This window comes from Hakea prostrata, chromosome 11 (genome assembly GCF_041222555.1).
Source record: "Hakea prostrata isolate BN-2017 chromosome 11, UWA_Hpros_2, whole genome shotgun sequence".
Lineage (NCBI taxonomy): Eukaryota > Viridiplantae > Streptophyta > Magnoliopsida > Proteales > Proteaceae > Hakea > Hakea prostrata.
In genome coordinates, this window is record NC_142610.1 from 17,827,077 (window position 1) to 17,850,888 (window position 23,812).

At 38.4% G+C, this 23,812-nt stretch overlaps 3 protein-coding genes across 3 annotated transcripts in view; 1 reads left to right on the forward strand and 2 right to left on the reverse strand.

Annotated features, from left to right (window-relative positions):
- Positions 1 to 9,490, reverse strand: part of LOC149000493 (GPCR-type G protein COLD1) — a 40,494-nt gene extending 31,004 nt beyond the window's left edge. The window contains exons 1-2 of the mRNA XM_089140809.1: positions 8,948 to 9,490; positions 8,055 to 8,155 (exon numbers count right to left, since the gene is read on the reverse strand). Coding sequence (XP_088996935.1) covers positions 8,055 to 8,155; positions 8,948 to 9,162 — 316 coding nt within the window. The 5' untranslated portion in view covers positions 9,163 to 9,490. The remainder of the gene's footprint in view (positions 1 to 8,054; positions 8,156 to 8,947) is intronic.
- Positions 9,491 to 11,483: 1,993 nt separating this feature from the next.
- On the forward strand, positions 11,484 to 16,714 carry LOC149000494 (Ubiquitin carboxyl-terminal hydrolase family protein). The gene is made up of 2 exons (XM_089139868.1): positions 11,484 to 11,691; positions 14,252 to 16,714. The coding sequence occupies exon 2, from the start codon at positions 14,311 to 14,313 to the stop codon at positions 15,589 to 15,591; it is 1,281 nt and encodes a 426-aa protein (XP_088995994.1). The 5' UTR covers positions 11,484 to 11,691; positions 14,252 to 14,310; the 3' UTR covers positions 15,592 to 16,714.
- A 3,881-nt stretch (positions 16,715 to 20,595) lies between these two features.
- Positions 20,596 to 23,213, reverse strand: LOC149000495 (uncharacterized). Its single transcript, XM_089139174.1, has 2 exons — positions 22,634 to 23,213; positions 20,596 to 20,675 (listed from the first exon to the last, which is right to left on the reverse strand). The coding sequence occupies exons 1-2, from the start codon at positions 23,118 to 23,120 to the stop codon at positions 20,596 to 20,598; spliced, it is 567 nt and encodes a 188-aa protein (XP_088995300.1). The 5' UTR covers positions 23,121 to 23,213.
- Positions 23,214 to 23,812: the final 599 nt, after the last annotated feature.

Here is a 23,812-nt window from a genome sequence, read left to right on the forward strand (position 1 = left end):
GTGGAACTCGCAATATTTGCTTTTATCACGATTTCCTGGACGAGAATGTAGCTTATCGGGACGCTGGAGAATTCCTCGATCTTTAATTTGCATCAGGATTTCCAATCTCCTCATGGCCGGTGACCCTTCCCGTTCAGGTCGACCATCCCCGGTCGGGTCTATGGTCGATCTTCTGATGGGCTGGTATTTTTCTTTGTGTGCTCTTGCCTCAGTGGTTGGATGCTCTTTCTTTCGAGATTCAATTATTTATGATATTTTTGCTTGTTTGTGGCATCGCTCTCTGAGTTCATCATACGTTTTAGGCATGTCAAGCAAGAGTCTCTCGAGTAGGCCTTCATGGCTGAGTCCTTGGTACAAGGCGTGGAAGGCTATCTTTTCATCCAGATTTTCAATCTGCATGGTCAGATTATTGAATCTCGCAAGAAAATCTCTAATGGACTCCGTTCGCCCTTGTTTTACAGCGAACAAGGTATCTTCTCTCTTTTTGGTTTCTACTCCGCTTTGAAAACGCAATAAGAAAGTCCGACCTAGATGGTCGAAACTTTTTATTATGCCATGAGGCAGAGCTTGGTACCAATCTAATGCTGCTCCAGTCAATGATGCGGGAAAACTGCGGCACATAGCTGCTTCATTGTGTCTAGAAGTAGACATGACGGACTTATAATGGGTGATGTGATGCTTAGGACACTTCGATCCGCCGTATGCAGTGAAAGTAGGGCATTTGAAACCTATTGGGATCTCTGCTTCCGAGACGCTTTTGATGAAAGGATCCTCTTTTAAAATGGCGTATAGCTCGTCTTTGCCAGGATTTTTCAATTTTTTGACTGTTTCGTCAAGGTCGGTGATGTGCTAATTCATCTCCTCATCCCGCTTCTTTGAACCATTATGGTTCTTTTTGTCCTTTGAAGCTTTGGCTGGATTTGTGCTGCTTCCTCGATCTCCGTCTTCATCAACTGGAGGATTCTTTTCTGGAATAACTTCTTTCGAGGTTCGAGACTTTGATGTCTCTTTCTGCAGCTCCTTTTGAGATTGTTGAGGTATCTGGTCGATCACGGGTGGTCGGTCACGCCTGCTCCCTTTGGGACTTTTTTGTTTTTCCTGAGAATCTACTTCGGGAGCAATTACGTGTTGCATGGCCATCCTGATCAACTCGCTTAGGGATGAGATTGCTTTTCTCATCGCAAATTGTTCCTTTTGAACTTCGACAATTTGATGCATTGTCGCGTATTGACTTGCTTGAGGGTCTGGAAGAATTGGAGGATCTTGATGAATCTGGAGTTCGGGAATTTTTTCCATTCCTTGTGGAATTGTGCCCTGGTCGACCTCCTTTTCTCCGTCAGACACCTCTTCGATTACCAAACCTGATTTCATCTTCATAATAGCTTTTTGATCAGATTTCCCACAGACGGCGCCAATTGTTGCTGCACAATCCTGTTTGTCCCTTCAGCCGATCGAACCTGCAATAATTAGCTTGACCGTGGAGGTCAAGTTTTCACCTCCGACGATCTAGTTAGGGATCCGACTAAGGAAGACAAGAAAGTAATGAACAATAAGAATTTGAATAGTGATAGTTCTATTCAGCATCCCTTTCTCTTGTGTTCTCATACCTTTTTATAGCTTTTCTCAATATGAGTTTGAGTGGGACTCAAACTTTAGTTAGGTTGCAATCCGAATCTTAGTCATTGAGTCCTACTCAAATACGAGTAGTTGAGTCTTGACTGAATACCATTTCTTTGGCTAGAGTCTTATTCAGTTTAGTCTATTAATATTCAGACTTTGTACTTATTCAACCGATCTTAACTTGGTCGGTCCAACTTGATCCGAGCTGGTCGAGCTAGGCTTAAACCGAACTGGTTTGGTTCCGAGCTGGTCGGACTGGGCTCAAACAGAACTGGTTCAAGTTTATTTATTATTTCCTTATCAGCCGGAAGAGGACTTGTTGGACACCTTACGGGCACCACTATCAAACCTACTACCACAGGCGTTTCACAGGATAAATGGATCTTGAATGACTCTTATTATGTCATTCCTTTTGAATTTCATGCATCCCAATATTGCCCGAGGTTACCTATTACTTGATACTGCAGCCCTAATCTGGAAGGCTACTACTGAAACCTATGGACAGTTGGGGAATGATGCACAAGTTTATGAGCTACGAAAGAAGCTTCATGAGACTACCCAAAAGGAATTGACAATGGCCCAATATTATGCTGAGTTGCGATCTCTTTGGCAGGAGTTGGATCATTATGGGGATTATCATCCCACTAACCCAGATGATGTGACTACCTATAGGAAGCACATTGATAAGATTCGGGTATATGACTTCTTAATAGGTTTGAATGTGGAGTACAATCAGATCAGAGTACAAGTCTTAAGTCGTTCTCCTTTTCCTACACTAGAACAATCTTATGTTCTTGTTCAGTGTGAGGAAAGTCGTCGATTATCCATGTTTCATACTCCTATTATGGAGAAATCAGCTTTACAGTCTGTTCGCACTAAATCTGATCCGGCTAAGGAGATTGTCAAGTGTGAGCACTGTCACAAACCATATCATACCAAGGCAAATTGTTGGAAACTACATGGGAAGTCTGCTGATTTTGAGCAAAAACGAGCACAAAGAAAGGGAAAACCAAAGGCTAATCTTTCTGAGACAGTTTCCACCACACCCTATGCAAACGTTGGTTTTTCACAAGAGGAGTTCGCTACTCTGCGATGTATTCTGCAGTCTTCTACTGCCGGTACAGCCTCGACCACTGCTGCCTCTACTACCCATACCAACTCCTACCTTGCTACTTCAGGTAAAACTTTTACAGGCTTTCAAGCTTCTTCAGTTTCTACTCCTTGGATCATTGATACAGGAGCCACAGATCATATAATAGGTTTATTCTCCTCTTTCTTACAATATTCTCCAACTTCTGGAAAGGATAAAGTTTGAATTGTTGATGGCTCCTATTCTTCCATTGCTGGAAAAGGGACCATTCAGCATTCTCCATCACTTTCTTAGTTTAAAGTTTTACATGTTCCCTCTTTCTCTACTAACTTGCTCTTTATCAATAGTCTTACACATGACTTGAATTGTAAAGTGATTTTTTTCCCATCTTACTGTGTCTTCCAGGATCTGGTCACGGGGAAGGAGATTGGACGTGGTAAACTAGACAATGGACTTTATTTGCTCGAGCCGATTGGAGAATCTGCATCTGCTTTGACTACATCTTCTAATCCGGTCCATTCAATAATATCAGACCTTCATCAGTGGCACCGTAGGCTAGGTCACCCCCCTCTAGGAACTCTTAAGAAAATATTTCCTGATTTGGTTTCTTCTTGTAATGAGGATAATTTTTTTGTGAAGCCTGCATTTTTGCGAAGCAGACTCGTTCTACTTATTTACCTTCTCTTCATAATAGAAAACATATTCCTTTTTTGCTAATTCATACTGATGTGTGGGGTCCCTGCCGACGTGTGTCTATTACTGGCCATAGGTACTTTGTTACTTTTATTGATTGTCACTCTCGTTCTACATGGATTTATCTTTTAAAACAAAAAAATGAGGTTTTTCGATGTTTTCGTGATTTTCATAATATGATTAAAACTCAGTTCAATGCCTTTGTGAAGATCCTTCGCAGTGACAATGGCACAGAGTATATTGATGGTGAATTTCAAAGATATCTCTCTGACTCTGGCATAGTACATCAGACCAGTTGCGTTGATACAGCTACCCAAAATGGGGTTACTAAAAGGAAGAATCGGCATCTCTTAGAGATAGCCCGTTCCATTATGATTGCTATGAATGTACCTGACCAATACTGGAGTAATGCTATACTCACTGCTTCTTACCTTATGAATAGGATGCCCAGTAGGATACTTGGTTTTAAATGTCCTAATGAGATTCTTCAGGGAGCCTCTTCTTTTGTTATTCCCCATAAGGTTTTTGGATACGTGTGTTATGCCAGAATCACAGCCCACCAGAGTAAGCTGGCTCCCCGCGGCTACGCTGCATATTTTTGGGGTATTTTGCTACTCAGAAAGGGTACAAATGTTATCATCCTCCTTTTAGGAAAACCATTGTATCCATGGATGTAATTTTTCATGAGTTTTGCCCTTACTATACACCTCTTCAGGGGGAGAGTCCTAGGAGGAGAGGTGTTCTTTCCAACTTTAGATCTTCTTATCACACACCAACACAACTTAAGAGTACTAGATGAGTTTCCTGACTAGGGGGAGACTTCAGCTAGTATACCTGAGGACTCTAATCCTCCCCCTTCGATTTCTGAACCATATGAAGAACCTAGCCAGGGGGAGACCACTCCTGTGAGACACACTGTTGGGGTCTTTCAAAACCAAATTGACTAGAATAAGGAGGTGCAGACTTATCAGAGGAAGAAATACAACCGGCTAAAGCAGGTGGAGAAAGGTGATACGTTACCACTTCAGTCTCTTGCTCCAAAATCAGATTCTACTGTTCCCCTTAAGGTATCTTCTTTTGATCTTCCTATTGCTGTTAGAAAAGGGGTCAGATCTTGTACTCAACATCCCATAGCTAAATATGTTTATTATAACTCTTTGTCTAACTCCTACCGTGCTTTTATATCTCTCTGTCATCTGTATCTGTTCCTAAAAGTTGCCAGGAAACCTATGCTGATAAGAAATGGAAGGCAGCTATGGTAGAGGAAATGAAGGCAATGAAGAAAAATGAAACTTGGGAGCTGGTTACACTTCCTCCAGAAAAAAAACCAGTGGGCTGCAAATGGGTATTTGTGATTAAACAAAATATGGATGGATCAGTCAACAAGTTGAAACCTAGACTAGTTGCAAAGGGGTTTACTCAGACCTATGGGATTGATTATCAGGAGACCTTTGCCCCTGTTGCAAAACTAAACACTGTCAAAGTTCTGTTATCTGTAGCTGTGAACAAAGACTGGAACTTACACCAACTAGACGTAAAGAATGTCTTCTTACATGGGGAGTTAGCAGAAGAGGTCTATATGGAAATCCCACATGGTTTCTCCGATGACAATACTGCAGGGAAAGTTTGTCGGTTGAAGAGGTCAATTTATGGGTTAAAACAATCTCCTAGATGCTAGTTTGGACGCCTCCTGAAGGCAATGACTTCTATTGGGTACAAGCAAAGCAATGTTGATCATACACTATTTGTCAAGAAGTCAGGTACTAACATCACACTTCTCATTGTCTATGTAGAAGATATTGTCATCACAGGGAATGATGGTGAAGAAATTCAAAAGTTGAAGGACTTTCTTGGCAGAGAGTTTGAAATTAAAGATCTAGGGAAGTTACAGTATTTCTTAGGGATTGAGGTGGCTCGATCAAAGAAAGGTACATTCCTATCCCAAAGAAAGTATGTCCTAGATCTATTATCAGAAGTGGGAATGTTGGGGTGTAAAGCAGTTGATACCCCTATTGAAGCTGGAGCTAAACTTAAAGAAAAAGAGGGAGAACCAGTGGACAAAGGAAGATACCAAAGGCTGGTAGGGAAGCTTATTTACTTGTCCCACACCAGGCCAGACATCGCTTATGCTGTAGGTATAGTGAGCCAATTCATGCATGATCCATATTTAGCTCATATGAAGGCTGTTATCAAAATACTACAGTATTTGAAGGGAACTCTTGGAAAAGGAATACTTTTGTCACCCACTAATAATCTAAAAGTGGAAGCATACACTGATGCAAACTGGGCTGGATCTCCAGACAGGAAGTCAATTTCAGGTTATTGTACCTTTGTTGGAGGTAATCTAGTTACTTGGAGAAGTAAGAAACAGAATGTGGTAGCTTTATCTAGTACCGAAGCTGAATATAGAGCTATGGTTCGTGGAGCTTGTGAGCTACTATGGTTGAAAGGCTTGCTACAAGATATTGGAGTCCAAGTTCCAAACCCTATGATGTTATATTGTGACAACAAGGCTGCTATTAGTATTGCTAATAATCCGGTGCAACATGATCGAACTAAGCACATTGAAATTGACAGATTTTTTTTTTAGGAAAGTTGGAACAAGGGCTTATCTACATGCCTTTTGTAAGATCTGGAGACCAAGTAGCAGATGTTTTCACTAAGGGTTTGAAAGAAAGAGATTTCCTTCCTATTGTAGGCAAGTGGGCATGACTAATATCTATGCCTCAACTTGAGGGGGAGTGTTGGATTCTATTAGGAGTTCAATTAGAGTTTGTATAGGAGTTAAATTAGAGTTTGTATTCATGTAAAATTCTATTCCTTGTAATAGTGTACTTTCCACTTAATTATAAATAGAGGGCTTGAGATCATTGATCAATTAAGCCATTCTACCAGCATAGTCTTTCTCAACAGTTTCCATTCCTGATGCAAATTCATCACCAAACTAAGCCTGCTTGCGAAGGGATGAATCTAGAGATGGGTTGTTTACATACTTGGGGTTTTTGGTAATAGGCCTCTTTTATGGAATCTAAAATAAGTGTAATAAGATCGCATACAAGATCAGTATGTTAAATATTTACTATATTAATTTTTAGTTGTTTGGGTGAACTAGTTCTATTTGTTTCAATTCAACTTGTTGGTTTAATTCTTCAGTTAGCTATTTAATTAATCAAACTTAAGCCATACGCATATTAGGACATAATGTTTTCTATGTAAGTGAGTTGGTCATGGAAGAATAATAAGTAGACTCCTGTGGCCAATTCTAGTGGAGATTCTGAACGTCAAGCCACAACACATGTCACATCAGAGTTAATGTGGTGAAGTAGTTGTTGTTGACTGAGCTTGGATTTGAAAATGCATCTCCTATGCGATTGTGGTGTGATAACCAGGCTGCCATTCATATTGCATCAAATCCAGTTTTCCACCAGAAGAAAACGTATTGAGGTGGATTGCTAACTTTGTTCAGGAGCAGCCACAGCAAGGGATTATCTGTACAAGTCATTTCACATAGGAAAACAACTTGCAGATGTTCTTACTCAGTCACTTCAGAATGATAGAATCGATTATATAAGTGATAAGCTGGAGCATGAATAACATACATGCTTCAGCCTGTTGAGGATGGTTTTAAGTGAAGGAGTTCACGGCATTGTTCACGTGAGCAGTAACTTTATTATTCATGATTCATTTCATTTTCTGCCCTTAATATGGTCATGTCTTATTATATATTGAATGAAGGGGAAAGGGGAGTCTCAACACAAGGTTATGACTACCAAGGTTAGAGCCATCTCCTTTATCTCCTCTTCTTATCTCTCCTGACTCCATCAAAATCCAGTGAAGCAATGATATATCTGTAAATCATCATTTGGTGTAGAAAAATTTTTGGAATAAGAACTGATAATGAAGGTAGAAAACCTAAAACTGGCAACAAAACAAGGGACTTTGTGTCCAGGATAATGTAAGTGGATGCAAGTAACATGGACCATGCACTGTTACCACAGTTGCATTTTTAATAAATAGCCCATGTATTAGGTTGGGCACAAATGATGCCTCCCCAACATCCATGAATAAGGCAGGCAATGCTTAAAGAACATTCTTTTTTCTTTTTTAATTTCTACATCTCCTATATAGTTTCTTTGTAATTTTTTATACCAAATCATCTCTTTCTCAACAGAATCTTTCCCTCTCCCAACAGTTAAAAACTAAAATGGAGGAAAATACATTCAGCCCTCTCTTCCCCAGCACCCCCCCCCCCACCCAAAAAAAAAAAAATAAGAAAAAGGAATGGTGACAGAAGAAAAATTCATTTTTCCTTCCAAGATATCTATTTAGATGAGATTTCTTTTCTTTTCCATTATTTAGTATTCAAAATCAGAATGTTACAAGCTAATTAAACTAAATCCAGAAAAAAAATACTTCAGTTTATGCATGGACTTCGTCAGCTTTTGGCCAATGTCAACAGAACTTTTTAAACTTTTAAGCCTCCAAACCAAGTTCATTCCATTCAACTTCAAAACTAATCAATTGGCCAACTTAAGTCAACTTTAGGTACCTTGAAAAAGCCACTACACATATAAAATATATGCATACCAAACAATAATCTCAGTGCAATTAACAAATGGGATGAACAATGGAAAGGAAAAGAACAACATACCACTGCCGCGAAGCATCAAATAGCAGTGATAATAAGGCAACATGAACACCAACAACATTATCAAGCAAAACAAATCAACTTTCCAATTTATCCACCTGGCCCTGCAGCCAGAAAATGTATTTAAATCAGTTCCAGAAAGCATTCACTGAATTCCTACACTAACATTTAAAGTGAAATCTTAAGGAATAATCTATGGCAGTCAGCAAACATTGAACTCCATGATAAAAATAAAAACTAAAATCAACAAATCGCAACCGCTGTAATTTCTTCCTATCAGGGGAAAATTTAAGGCAGTAGCAGGAACCTCCTACACTGGAATGCTCATGAGCAAATAGCACATGCAACATTGAGTTGACCTACTGGCTACTAACTTGTGTAACTTCTAAGACTGCCTCCCAAGTCCCACCCCATTCTAATCACTCTGTATTTTGATAGAATCCAAGGATAAGACATCTGGCATTACAGAGGTGAAATCTTATTTAAATCAGCATTCTGTGAAATCTTATCAGTAAGAGGTTTTAAATTTGGAAGGAGTACCTCACACGGGATAAACCGGAGCTCAAAAGTGAAATGTACTAGCTATATTAGTGCAAACCCGTTGCAGCCACTCAGCATATAGGGTGTCAACCCACCCAAAGTGGACTATCCCATCCCCCAACTCATTCTATGTTTTCTTCAGTTCAAAAGCTGACACAAACACTTCAAAGTGAAAGCTAATTATACCCCAACAGAATTCCAGTGCTATATAACCCAAATCAAATTCACTCCATTCAGACTCTAAAGAAGCATAAACCCCAAAAAATATATGTATAAAACACCCCTTTCAAATTGGAGAAAATCACCACAATTGTATCGACAGTAGTAAAATGAAAAAGTTGGAGACTAGGGAATACTCTTTGGACAACACAGGTATAATTTCGAAGAGGACAAGCTGGAACAGGTTACAGGAAAAGGCAAAGACGACACTGAAGAGGATCTGAACCAACGCCCTCTTCTCCTCGTATTCTTTGTATAGTCTCCGATTGAGAAACCAAAGACCTGTCCATCCAAGAAGAGCAAGTGATCCAAACACCACAAATCCTTCATAGATTGTCCAACCCCAACCCATCGCTTTGAGAGGCGTTGTCGCCTCTACCCTTTTCTGCTGCTGTTAATCGTTGTTCAGTTGATTGATGCCTGCTTTATCCAAAACACTTAAAAACACTTGTGAAGATTCCACAACAGCACCCAGCTTCCCAAATTTGTAGTGATTTTCCCTCTCTAGATCTCTCTCATTTTCAGTTCTCTGCTTCTCTTTCTCGTTCGGTTCAAGATCTGTTCTTCGTTCGATCAATTATGTACAAATCTAAACCATATTCTTTTCATTTCATGACCCTCATGCGAATCGATTGGTTTGTGACTTTTGTCCGGTTCCATTTGGTTTGCTTCCTCTCCCTTCGCAAAATACATTAAATGCGTACATGTTTCGAAAGAAAGTTCCAAATAACAAATTGGTCCAAACCGTTAATGATAACGGTTTAAATTCAAACATTTGCTCAAAATAATAGGTATCCAAAAGAAAAAGTTATCCATGGGGTAATTAGGGGTGGTACGACAATGATTCTCAATTTGCACAACTAGACCATTATTTCATAAAGTTTCAATTGAAGAGATTTGTATTAAGCGTGTTAATTGTGTATCCAAACCATTTAATCATGTCGAACCGCGCCATCTAAAATCGCATCATACTATACCTTTTAAAATTCAATACGGTTTTGATTTCAAATAGTCATACTGTCGATGTATATCGAAACCATACCGTATCATATAAATTTAGTACAACACGTGATTTTCAGTATTCAAAGTTGGTATTGTACCGATTGACACACTTACCTTATGGCACAATTGTCATATTCAAACTAAAACTAGCAATCTCTTCCATGAGGTGCTACTCAATTTCATTAGGTATCATGTTTATTGAATTCTTCTATTTTCTATTCCTTTTGAGACTCATGATCATACTTTACTTCATTTTTACTTTTTCGTTAACTTATAAATTCAACAACATATGACACCTGAAGTTAAGATGGAAACTATATAAAGAGAGGAAAGGAGAAGGTGGGGTATCTATTCTTTTAAATTATTCCTCACCTATGATAAGGTGAGGGCATATGTTACTTTTAATTTAATAATCACAACAAGTAAGGGTATAGAAAGTCATTCCATAGTGATGGTTATCTCTTCAGTTTAGAGAGAATAAATACAAGATGTGAGTTTGGGATGACGCACATAAAAAATGTTGCATATAAAAATCTTAAATAATAAAAATAAATTTTATGAAATTGTTCAGTTGGCAAAGACCAATACCTCATGCTATTATGTCAAAAATTCAATTTTTTTTAAGGCCAAGGGCAAAGCCTGACTTATATTTAAATTCTCTAAAATAGCTATTCTCCCGAGGATGTAGTCAAGGTGTGTGAAAACTAGCATGGGCAAAACTTAGTTCCACATTATGCGTGAGGCTTTTGCTCCTACATTCTATTGAGTGTAATGGTCTAAACTCTTATCCTACATTAGCCTAGAGTCTTAAAATTCACTTGGTAATTCAATTAAAATTCTAGTCCTTCCCATCTAATCCCTCATTATTAGCCATTTTATCATTGTTAACCCAAATTACATTATCTGTTGGAAAATTTTAGAGGATCTTGACCACCTTTTCTTCTCTTGCCCTTGCTCCAATTCCTTTTGGAAAAAAGCCCTAACTTTTATTTGGCCCTGCTTGCAATGTTTTTTTGGGCTTGCTCATAATTGATTTTAGGTTTTGAGAAATTTATCAAATTCCTCCATTTGCGACAAGATTGGCAAGCTTTTTTTTTTTTACTACTGTTCATCATCTATGGTGAAGGCATAATCTTAGAATATGAATTTTCAAATCTCACTCTATTGACATGATTTGGAAGATCACTTGTTTTGATTTTTTGTTAGGCTTATTTCTATTCCCCACTCCCCTATTGTTGGTACCCTAAAAAACAGGCTTATTGTTATCTCCTAGAGTCTCAGCTCCTCCTTTGGGCTTCCTGTCTGAGAGTTGGCTTTGGGTTGTATCATTTTCTTTGGTTTTAATTTAATTATTCATTCATCCATCCAAAAAAATATTCAGCAAAAAGGTACATAACAAAAAATTAAATTTGAAAGTTTACAATGCGACCCCCTGAACAATCTTAAATGTCACCCCCTAGTTTGACCAGAAGTTCAGTGAGACCCCTATTGGGTAAACTTTGTTACACTTTAACCCACTGCCGTTAGGATGCCCTGTTAAATGATGGCTTAACGCGTAAAGCAAAATAATGTTATCAAAAGACCAAACTACCCTCCGAAGTCACACCATGCGTCCATAATCCATATGGACCATACCTACAATTTTAAACGTCTTTTCTTCGTTTTCTATCTTTCACTCGCGTCTGCAATCTGGACACTCTTCTTCCATCGTGTTTTATCCATTTTGTTCTGCTCTTTCATTCCATTGTCTTCTTCCACAATCTGAAAAAGACAGGAATCGAAACTTTTCCCTAGCTTGGTCGTCGTTCTGGCAGTGTTGAATCACGAAGCTGTGAAGGCTTGGTTCTATCTGTAACTGTTGCAATACATCAAACAGTAGGTAAGCAGTTCATTAATCACTCAGTGTTAGTCGAATCCTTCCCATGGCTCTGTCCAAAGTACGTATGATCACCATGTTTGTATTACAAATTTACTTTCTTAGCGTTCTCGCTGCTTGTAATCTATTGAACGGTTCAGTTATATGGGAATTAAGCGCGCAACAAAGCGATATCAAGAAAGATTTGTCTTTTGCAATCCAGCGAAATCCGAATTAATCTAGGTTAAAGTAATACACTTGTGAACTTCAGTTATGAGTCTGAACCAGAAGAATAATATTGTTTACGTGATTATTTCGTGCAATGTAGAAAAATGGATGTCCTTGAAATTAAGAACACGTTAGAAGAAAAACAACCGTAACTCAAAAGGATCGCCTAAAGTAAGTCCGCTTATTCGTATGGAAATGAAACTCTCCCCTGCCTGCTTGCGATTCACTGTCTTAGTATCAGGAGAGATGGTTTGGTCGGATGAGCCCTTTTTTTTCTTTTCATATTCATTCAAAATTTAACAAAAGAGAGGACACGAAGCAGCAGGGGCAGTAGGAGAGGGGGTATGTGTAGGTGAAGAGTAGCAGTGGAAGTGTTCAACAGGGTCTTTTTGGCATATAAAAAAAAAAACGGAGGAAAGATGAAGCTTGCAGGTTCATTTCCATTGACATACAGATCACAGCCTCTCCATTTTCCAAAATTAGAGAAGCTTGCAAGTTCATTTTTATCAGGTACGGCAAGAGAAGGAAAAAGGGAAGGGGGAGGGGAGTGGTAGAACTTACCTAGATGAATCTTGCAGTTCTCTCCCAAATTGCAGCTTCTCTGAAAGTTGAAGAAGGATCTGGATCAATGGTAAACCTTTTTAAATTTTCACAAGGGGTAACGTGTGGGTGATATGGTAAATGGGCCCACAGGACCAATGGTGTCAGGAATGGGGGGTCTGACTGATATTTTGACTTGTTTTAGGGTGGCATTCTTTGTAGGGAATAATGTGGGGTGGTGCTGAAAATTTTCCAAATAGATAGATTTGGGGAGAAAATTACAAGTTATTGGAGATACAATCCCACAGTTTTAATGCTGGGGCTTTTCAACTTGTGTGTAAAACCTAGCTTTAGGGCAATTAAGATATTCTGGTATGGGGTGAGTGAAGAGCTTTCTGACTTCATGACAACCATTTTACACAACTCAGCAAATAAACCACATGAAATGTATTTCATTCGTTCGTTCAGCTCAAACAAACTCTATTAGTCAAAACTCAACCGCCAAAGTACTGATCAAGTGAAATTGAGTCCACACAAGTCTGGGATCAACTGATCGAACCACTTCAATAGAAAAATATGAAAATATATGCGAAACATCTAAAACAATCAGCTGACAAGGAAATACCTTCCAACAAATCTCAACTCTTATTCGATTAAGAAGGGTATGGCTCGATGGTCACTAATGATAATATCAACCCCCCATATGATGTCCTTTGGGTTCAATGATGTGTCACACTTGAGCTTTGGGAACGGAAGAGTTGGGGAGACCCAAGACCATATGCTAGGAAGAGTCAATGACATCATGGGTAAGTGCATCTCAATTGGTTGATAAGCTTCAGAAAATTACTGATATGCCTATTAAGTAACATTAATCACCTCAGAAGGAGTGCATACTTTCTTTCCAAAAACCATAACTTTTAGGGTTTTCTTTTTCCCATAGTGACCAGATAAAGCTACATAAGCTAGTGACAACCTTTTTTCTTTTGTTTTAAAGTCTCTATGTTGCTTTAATTTGCAATCAAAATGTACTCATTGTAGTTGTAATTCTTCAACAGCAGCAGTTTACTTGAATCAGAAAGTCAAACTAAAAACTTGAAAACGAGAGAAATCTTCAGTCTTGAAGGGAAGTTTTGGTTTGAACTTCCCAGGTTTCACACTGTCAACAAGTCAATTGGTCTGATCAATCCCACCAGTGAACCTAGCAGGCACTTTCCTACTGCAATAAGTCAACTAGATATCTTTAACACAGATCTCACTCAATAGTTTAGATGTTACTCATTAAACTAGAATAATCTTAATAGAGAACACCGCAACAACTTGCAACACAGTATCATTATTGAAATTTGTGTTCAATATCCTCTGATGATTTTATATAACCCAACCCTAGGCTTATCCTAAGATACTCATGCTTATTTTGATAATGAGTTTTCATAGACAATAGACATTTTTAAAAGCTGAATACCAAACAACTTTATTACACTTTAAAAATCATAGATTGATGCAAACCAGAGCAATTACATTCACCAACGATCCATTTGTTTCCTCTTCTTAGCATGGTGAGGAAGAAAAGAAGTTAACTACTTTTGTGAAATCAATGTAAAATCAAAATTGAAATTATTCCAAGTAAGCCCCGATATGTCATTAAGAAATGGTATATGTTTCTCCATGCAGGATTTCAAATGTGCATATTTTAAATTTCTTATCAAAGAGAACTTACATTGCAACCTGTTTTTTGTATTTCTGGTATCTAGTTTGTTAAGTTCTCCATGCTGCAAAGTAGAACCTTTAAAACTGATACAATGCCTCTCCCATGTAGGGTTTTCTGATTCAGCATTATGGGCTTAATGAATTCTGGCCTTAATTGGCCTTTGATGCATGGAACAGTCAGAGAACAGACATCCAAAACACCCTAGAGGAGTAGTGTTTTTGTGTTTTTTTCCTTCCGTTTCTTGTGTTTGGGGGGGGGGGGGGGGGGTGTTGTGTTTGTTTCAAGCAGAATTCTTTATTCTATCAATGGTGATTCAAATTCAACTAAGAGTCTCTTTGAAGCTTCCTGAATTCATTTCAATGGCTATTCGCTCCAAAACAACTTCATGTCAGTATGTAGCATCACGTGCCAGAGACCCGACCTTCGAGAAATTCATGGACAACTACAAAAATTTTCTCAAAGTAGTCTCAGTTCAAGATCTCATCCTTGCTAATCCTAAAAACCCAACACTTCCCCTTGGTTTCCTTGACAGGCTTTCTCAGAAATTCCACCTTAACCGTGGAGCACTTCATTTCATCCGAAAATATCCCCACATTTTCACACTCTTCTATGATACCTTAAAGTCAAAACCATTCATCAAATTAACTGAAGATGCAATTGAGATTTCTCACCAAGAAGCAGCTGCAATTGATGCTTCAAAGCCCATTGTCATTGACAGATTAGTTCGACTCCTCTCGATGTCTCTTTCAAAATCTATACCTCTTCGTGCTATCTTTAAAGTTTGGAGGGAGCTTGGCTTGCCTGATGATTTTGAGGATTCGATAATCTCACACAACCCTTCTCTTTTCTCTCTCTATGATGCCCATGAACCTAAAACTCATATCTTGAAATTGGTTCCTGCAGACCTAAATGCCGGTTTGTCAGCTGCAGTTGAAAACTGGAGGAATTTTGAATCTTGTAGAGAGGATGCCGGGGTTGATCCATCAGAAATTCGGTTTGCTTTTAAACATGGGTTTCCACCAGGGATGAGATTGAGCAAGAATTTCAAGGCTAAGGTTAAGGAATGGCAAAAGTTGCCATATTTGGGACCTTATGAGGAGATGGGAGTGAAGAGGAAGTCCAAAGCTGGTATGAGGGAACTGGAGAAGAGGGCTGTTGCAGTTGTTCATGAGTTCTTGAGTTTGACAGTGGAGAAAATGGTGGAGGTGGAGAAGATCAGCCACTTTCGAAAATGTTTTGGGATTGATTTGAATTTAAGGGACCTGTTCTTGGATCACCCTGGGATTTTTTATTTGTCAACCAAGGGGAAGAGACACACTGTTTTCTTGAGAGAGGTTTATGAACAGGGGCGTTTGATTGATTCAAATTCTGTTTATGATGTGAGGAGGAAACTTTTTAATCTTGTAATTCTAGGACGCCGAGGCCCTCGTATGGGTGACTGTCAGTAATGTAAAGGAGCTCAAGAAGGAAAGAGATTGAGGTTTGAAAGTTCTACATTAGGACCATGAATAGATGGAATAAGATATCTTGGATGCCACCGGGACGAAATTCGTTGTTTGAATGTTAAGATGGGGAGGTCTTGAGGATGAAATTTGTCGTTCAAATGGTAAGAGGGGAAAGGTTAATTATATATTGCAACTCCAAGAGGTGTTGAAAATTTTGAATGTGAGTAAAAATTTCTATGTACGAGTTTGTTTGGGGTCAAAGTTCTAGTTGGATATGCTTTCTGCATGATTTTTTTTTGTGGGTTTCAAGTTATCTGGAACACATTTTAAAGATAAAGGTGCCTATCTGAAAGGCTCTTGCAGATCCTATGGGATCTAAGCATTCTAGAGAAGGGAAAGAAGAGGCTCCTTAAGGATCAATTGGAGGAGTATAATACCATTACTTCGAACTCCACTCTGCAGAAAGTAAATAAATTAAATAAAGAGAGAGGAAAGACTGACTGTGTCCTTACTTGGCATCTAGAGGTGTGTAGAAATGAGTCACAAGGTGTATAGCAGTAAGGGTGTATTGGGATAGCCAAATGGGCAGAGTTCATCTAAATTTGGATTTCACATTTTCTGAGTGTTTGGTTGGTCATCTTGTTTAATGTGGTATACAGTACACTAGTTCTAAGCTTCTGCACCAGCTGGATAATTGATCGATTGCAATTCTTTAAAGCCATTAATGGGTGACAAGTGTTTGTTTGCTCATAACATATAGCCATATCTTCTATTAGTCAAACTGGCTAGAAAAGAGATCATAGAGGACTCACTTTCAGTTGTACTGTAGAAAGTGAATATTCACTCTCCCACATGCAATTCGAGAACTCCTATCCAGCTGGCTTCAATTTCTACAGAAATAAGCAGGCTACCAACAAAGCCTACATTTTAAAGTTTGATGGAACATATTTAAGGTGTCAGCTTTTCTATTCCCCTCCTTGCCTTCTTATTCCTGGTCAGAGAACAGTTACACAGAAACCTAAATCTGTGAAGGGCCCAGATGGGCCTGGGTTAGAGCTTTAAAGTTCTAGCATGTAGCTGGTCATTTTGTGGTAGATTTTTTTGTCTTTGGGTTGGGGTTATTGGGGGGGGGGGGGGGGGTTGGTTTGTTTTGTAATATTTAAATCCAGTATTTTAGTGTTTCTTTACTTAGTGAAACGTTTATTCTGAGGAACAGAGAGCTGACTTAAGTGACTAAGGTCATTTGACCGTACAACATAACAACACCCTGAATGAACGTTGTTTAGTTCATTACTTCATTTATTGTCATTAGAAGTCAGACTTCGCATAGGGCGCAGGTGAAACCGAGAACAAGTAAGCTTTGATTGATTGAGGAGAAAATCAAGGGTCGTACTCCATTTTCTTCCTGTGCTGCGCGAACTCATGAAGTCAAATCAGAATCAGGTACTTCTAAGAGGTAAAAACATCAAACCTTCTTGTCAAATCGATCTGTAATTATCTTAGGATTGGTTATGCAAGTGGGGCAAATGGTTATCTGTATTTACAGATCCATTCTCATCTATCAAACAGTCATTCTTTCCTCTCTCTTTTTTTTTTTTTTTTTTTTTTGGCTGCTCTATTGACCATGATTTTTCAATGGAAGTGAAAATTTTCTTCTCGGTTTTTATATTGGGAACGTTATGGACAGAAATTGTCTTTTTGCTTTTTTCATTTTCATATTGGGAATTTAAGTTTGTGGATGGGAATTTGCAAATGCAGAGAAATTGTTCAACGGACCGTGAAGGATTCACTCTCTGTGGGGGGTATTATGGTGTCTCTTGTTCAATTGGATGATTTCTCATGTTTTCAGGTTGGTTCTAGATATGTATTCATTTGACAATAAGGTTAATGAGATTCTTTTTGGATAAATAAGTACTTTTTTTAATTAATTAAAGAATAACTTTATATTTGAGGCATTCTCCAAAACCCCCCCTAAAAGTGGGAGGGAGGAATCCTTTTAATGAGATAGGTTGGTGTCTCCTTATTTTGTTTTCCCAACTTGTTCCAGTCTGAGTGCACTTGATTCCGTCACATATTCTTGGCTACTTGCACTACATATTTCAGGCAATGCTTCAGCTCATATGCCACCATGTCTACATTTTTCCAGTCCGCTATGGAGTGTTCTGACCTATCATTGCTGCTCCTTCTGTATGTCTCCTAAAAGATTTATCTGTGCTTAGAACAGAGCCCTGTTTTGTGTGAGGCAGCCTAATGAATGATGATAGATCATGCATCTTGATGAAATGTTGCATTAGAGTCTTTTCTCCTCTAAATGAAAATCCATTTTTAACTTGTATACCATAAGCATGTATCATGTATAAGCTTTGTAGCCTCCTTCCGTAAGAAAGATCCATTCTTCTTGTGTTTTTGCTGAGACCACATATTTTGGGTGTTTACTAATTGTATGTTTGCAACGTTCAAGTTCTTGAAGTTCTCAATTCCATGTTGCCATTGTGGACATCATTTTTGAACTTTTCTCCTGTAACATTATAGCTTGAAAGAAAGCACAGCATGTGGGGGGAGAGGTGGGGAAGAGAAAGAGTGTTGCTAAAACCAGATAATTCACTGGCATGGGCTGCCAAGACCCAATAAGAGAGTGTCACCTGTTGTTAACATCCCTTAAGGAAAAGCCATTCTTTACCCTTTTTTCTATTATCTGCCATACTAAACAAGGATGAGAAGAAAATAGGAATCCAAAATATTCTGAGAACATCTGTTGTTGGGCTTTTCCTTCATTGTAGAAGATTGGAGTTTTACTTCATCTCGTTAACTGTTTCTCTATTTATTACTCCTGTCCTATTCTTGTGATTTGCAGCAATGGCCATCTCTTCTTAAAGACATAAACTGGAAAGAGACAAATAGTTTTTATTATGCATAGATCCTTGAAATGTGGCCATCTCATCTTCTAGCTCATCGTCAACATCTCCACCATACTAATCATCAGGAGAGGCGATCTTATGGCCATTCGTCTTAAGGTTTACTTCCTCCTTGTTGATTAATTCTTAATTTAACAATGTACATATATATTTTTGAGAGTAGATAACCACTCTTATTTTATATTTTTTCTGGACTTTTAATTCAAAAGATGGTTGAAAATCAATGGCATGAAGAGTTCTTCCGAAGAAGACAATGGTTGTGGATAAACATAACTGGGAATTAGGGAAAGTTTGCAAACCTAAGCAAAAAACCTTTTATAAGATTTTGGATCGAAAAATATATGATGAGAGACGGGAACCATGAGACAAGGAATGCATATTTTTTGGTGTCCTTGACTTTGTATGCGCACTTCTTGAGCTATACAAGAGTGATCAATATTTTAACGGATTCCTTTATGTATATATAACTGTTGAAATGAGGCAAAAATCAATATAAATTTAGTGGTTTATAGAGTTAATGGCATTTTATGTGATCTGTAGAAAAATTAGAAATATTTCTGTTTAATGCATCTTATACATTTTTGTGTTTTTTTTGTTAATTATAGTGTTATTAAATAGAATTCCAAGACCCAGAAACATACAGAAAGAACAAAACACAAAATCCATCCCTGACCTAGAAACATGCAAAACGAAAAAAATAACAATAAGAAAGGAATTTACCATACACCTGTTATGCTCTTTGATGCTGCTATATTTCATAGGGGTTTGAGTTTGCAAGGTAGATGGGCAAGTTTTTGTTGAGCTGGATTGAGCAAGTATGACACCATCAGGTAATGTTTATGATCTCTTCATGTACATTTGAAATTCCAATATGATCTATATTGGGAACTTCTATTGTATTCTCCTCCACCACAATATCTAGGAGGGGGTCTATTTTTTATCTACCTTGTTAGTGTTGAAGTGTTTCCCCTTTTAAATATGTGGTGGAGAGATACGAGGGGAGCACAATCATCTGGGTCTCATTAAACATGGTTTTGGTTAGAACTATATGCATTTGATCTTTCCTAGATCCTGTTAGTGACTGAAGTAGAAAAAATAGATTGATTCATCATCAATAGCATCTATTCATCCCATGATTCTGAATCAACAGATTCATTGAACATTTCTTGTGTTTAATGCAGAGCCTTGTTCACTGGCTAAGGACTTTTTTTACCCCCTCGTTCTTTTGTTCTAATCTGGTCTACTTGTTCTCTCTCTTGGAGTTACATATTTATTATAAGATCATATCTTCATTCACTAATATACTGTTAGCTTCTTTTGTAATTTCAACTGATGACAAAATTCAGACAATTGTTAGTTGTCGTTCATCTCCCTTGAGGTTGCTGGTTTGATGCCAGCGTTATGGCACCGTGGTTAGAATGCTCAACTAGTCTAGTTGGTCGCAATGTAGATTAGAAGGGGATGAAGGTTTGAATTCTAGCTTCACACGGAGGAAATTCAATTTTACAGTGTCACAAGTCTTCTGAGAAAAAGGGCACATGTTGCAGGCAACCATCTCCATCTTATGGGAGAATCTTGAGATGCATTACCTTGTGTCTTATGAGTTTGAATCACCTTCCCATTAGGGAAGAACAATGTGCTCTCTTGACACTTCCATGATGGGGAGCTGATAAGGACTGTGCCTTGTTGCCTTGCATTTGAAGCCACTTAATTGGGGCACATGCCCTTGTGTTTTCACCTTGTGTTTTCGAATTGGGATCATCTACTCGCACAGGTAGAGGATTCAGACTCTGTGTTCTTTGTTTTTTTGTTTGTTGGGTTGCTGTGTATGGGCTTATTCTAGTTGAGTAGAGAAAATGTGCTCTATGATGTTATAATGATTTGGAGGATACATGAAGCCTTGAATACATATTAGCTGCATATACGTGTAAATTAATTACAAAAAGGACGAAAATAAAACAACAGAGCAAGGATATATTATTAAGATGATATAGTCTCCCTCTCTCTCTGTCTCTCTCACACATATATACACACAACTTACGCTTCTCATAGTCCCTTCAATAAGTTTACCCAAAAAAATGAAAAAATCCCTTCAATAAGATTGTCTCACAACACAAGCTACGGCTTGTGCCCAGTGCCTCAACTTTGTTTTTATCTGTTGGGGATTATCTCCTGCGAAGCATGTACAGACCGGAAAGTAACAGTTAGGAGGTTTTAATCACCCTACCATTATGGATAGACAAGAAAAAAAAAATAGTAATGATAATAAGAGCAAATTGCACTGGTATCCTAAAATGGAGGTCTTAAGGTATTGATACCTCACTTTATACTTAAAAAACACAGAGACCTCAAAATTGAATTTTCATTGAATATATTTGTCTAATCTATCGCTGAAAATAGTTAAATCACTGTTTGTTATATGGATATTTTTGGAATTGAAAGAAAATAAATAATGATTTAACTGTTTTGAGTTCTAAATTGGACAAATATATCTAATAAAAATTCAATTTTGCGGTCTTTGTGTTTTTCGTGTGGGGTGTTAGTGTTTTGAGGTCTCCATTTTGGGATGTCAGTGTAATTTGTTATAATAATAATAAAAAATAATAATTATAATAATAAATTTAAGAAATAAAATAAATATAACAACTGGACCATGGGTTTGATACATTCAAAAGAATAATGTCCCTATTCATGTCAATCCCTTTGAGTGGGAAATCAATCGATCCTGATGTAGCTTTATAATAATTTAAATATTGATGAAATTTCAGTCTTAAACAGATTCTTTTATGTAATGATAATGACTTTGATTTAAACATGTGAATTATTTATACGTAAATTAATGGCCAACAACAAAGCGTTTGGGTCACCTTTCTGGTAGGGAAGAACAATATGTTCTTTTGACGTTTTTTAACGCACATAATAAAGGTGAGATTTTCCTTTATCTATATTATCAATATCCAGAGATGAATCTTACCAGTTGTGTGATTGGGAAGTGTCAAGAAGCAAATTGTTCTCTTGACGAAGAATTGGTCCGAACTCAACAAGAATTCCTTGTTAGAATGAATGTTTTATTTTGTATTTTTATATTTTCGTTTTTCTTTGTAATCCCTTGCCACTAAGGTTCATCCGAGAGATCCATTGATGGGTCAAGAAAGGATTTATCCAGACATTGACCATAGTCCATGAGTCCGGGTCACCTCCCCATCAATGGAGAGAGGTATGCATTCTCCTAATGAGTTTTTACCACATAATAAAAAGGGTGAGACCCACATAGGACCCATTGGAAATCCAACCTCTAATTCATTTCACAAATATTCAAATGTGGGCCTTAACCTTATTGTGTGATGAAAAAGTATCATAAAACACATACCTCTGTCCTAGTTAGGGTTGCAACGGGTCGGGCTGGGCCGGATTTTTGCAATCCCAATCCCAATCCTATGTATTCTAATTTAAGCCTATTCCCATCCTGACCCTAATTCAAAGCCAATGATTATTGTTTCTAACCCTAAGTCCTACAGGGTCAAACCAAGCCCATTCCTGCCCTAATTGGCCCTATCCTTGGCCCTATCCCTGGATCTAGCCTTATACTTGACCTTGTCCCTAGCCCTGACTCTGAATGACCCTATTCTTGTCACTGTTCCTAATTTATTGAGATCAAACATCAATGTCAAAATTATGGCTAAGATCAAGGCCAAAATTAGGGTTAGGGTCAGGGCAAAAAATTAGAGACTAGATGGAACAAGCTTGACGGGCGAAAGAGTAATCTTAGGCCCGCCCTTGGCCCTAACATGTCCTTAGGGCCATAATCTTGATTTGGCTCGGCTCAGGCCAAACTTGCACCCTGACCCTAATGGATACAATATCCATGCTCATAGTCCACTTCTGTGAGTTAGCAAAACCGGCCAAATTTTTATGGTTCACGTGCTGAAGCAGATTTGTGGTTCAATGGTTCAATGGAAGGAAAATTTTGAAATACAATAGCTAGCCCAGCATGTAAAGAGAGGAACTGAGAGGGACTCTGCTTAATGTTCAAGAACGAAATCAGTAACAGAGACCGATGGTGGACAGGACCGTATGGCGCAGGACTGAAGCGAAATCAGTAACAGAGAGAGATAGAGAGAGAGTGAAACCTGGGTTGAAGATCTTCCAAGAATCAGGTTCGCTCATGGGGCTGTCACCCCTTGGAGTTGAAACACTAACGGTGTCCAAGGACGAGGAAGAAGAACAAGAAGCAGAGGAGAACTGCCTATTAACAGCAAAATACAAATCAAGAGCCGGCAATGTATGACAGAGGCTGTGTCCATCTTCTTCATTGAACCCAAATCCAAGTTCGATTGAACCCCTGAGCTCAATAAGATCCTCATCTGTCAATTCAACAGCACCGGCATCAGATTCCTCGAACACCTTTCTCCGCCGGAGTATCTGGCGTCGCCTCCTATCCCAGGCCTCATCTCGCGGCGTCTTGCACATTGAAAGCTGTTTTGAAAGCCTTTTCTTGTTCTTCCATGTTGGCCCTACAAGCTCTAACTTCTGCAATTCATCCCTTTCTTCTTCTTCTTCTTCTGACTCTGAAGATGACGACGACAAGGCGAGATTTTTCTGTCCCTCTCCCATCATTTATATTGAAACTGGACAGGAGAGAGAGCAGATTTGTTATATGTGTGAGAGAGATGCAGAGCGGCCAAGCCCGCTTTGGCCCGCAGGGGCTGCTCGAAGTTTCTCTAATGGCGAAACACTGGAGAAGAGAGTTTTATTTGAAGAAAGATATGGTGAGGGAAGATTCTCCATTCGTTTCTAACTAATTTTCAACTTCTTTTGATATATATTCACTTCCGCTTCCCACCCCAAACTAGTTTTCCGGAAATTTGCCGGATGGTGAGGGGAAATTTTATGGGTTTTCTTTGTTTAAAATTTCTATCCATTATTGTTGCTTCTCCACCCAAACACGTAAATCACATGTGGAAATTTTATCTCATTTCCAAAAACCATCAGGTTGCGTTTGTTTGCTGGAATAAAGGTAGGGGTGGGAAAGATGGGGCGGAAATTTTTTTGAAAAAAGTGTAGATTTCTTACTTTTCTTTTAAATCCCAAAATAGTAGATTGTTTGGTTGCTTGGAGTGGGAAAGTGAGAGACAAGTTTCCTTGAATTATCTGGTGATGTTGCAGCCCAACTTTCCCACCCCAAACCATTTTAAAACTCCATATATTTGGTGGGACTTTGTGGGAAAGTTGGGAAAAATAAAAAGTAGGGCTCACCGCTATCATTTTTCCACAAAACCTTTTCATTTCCACATAGGACCCACATGTTT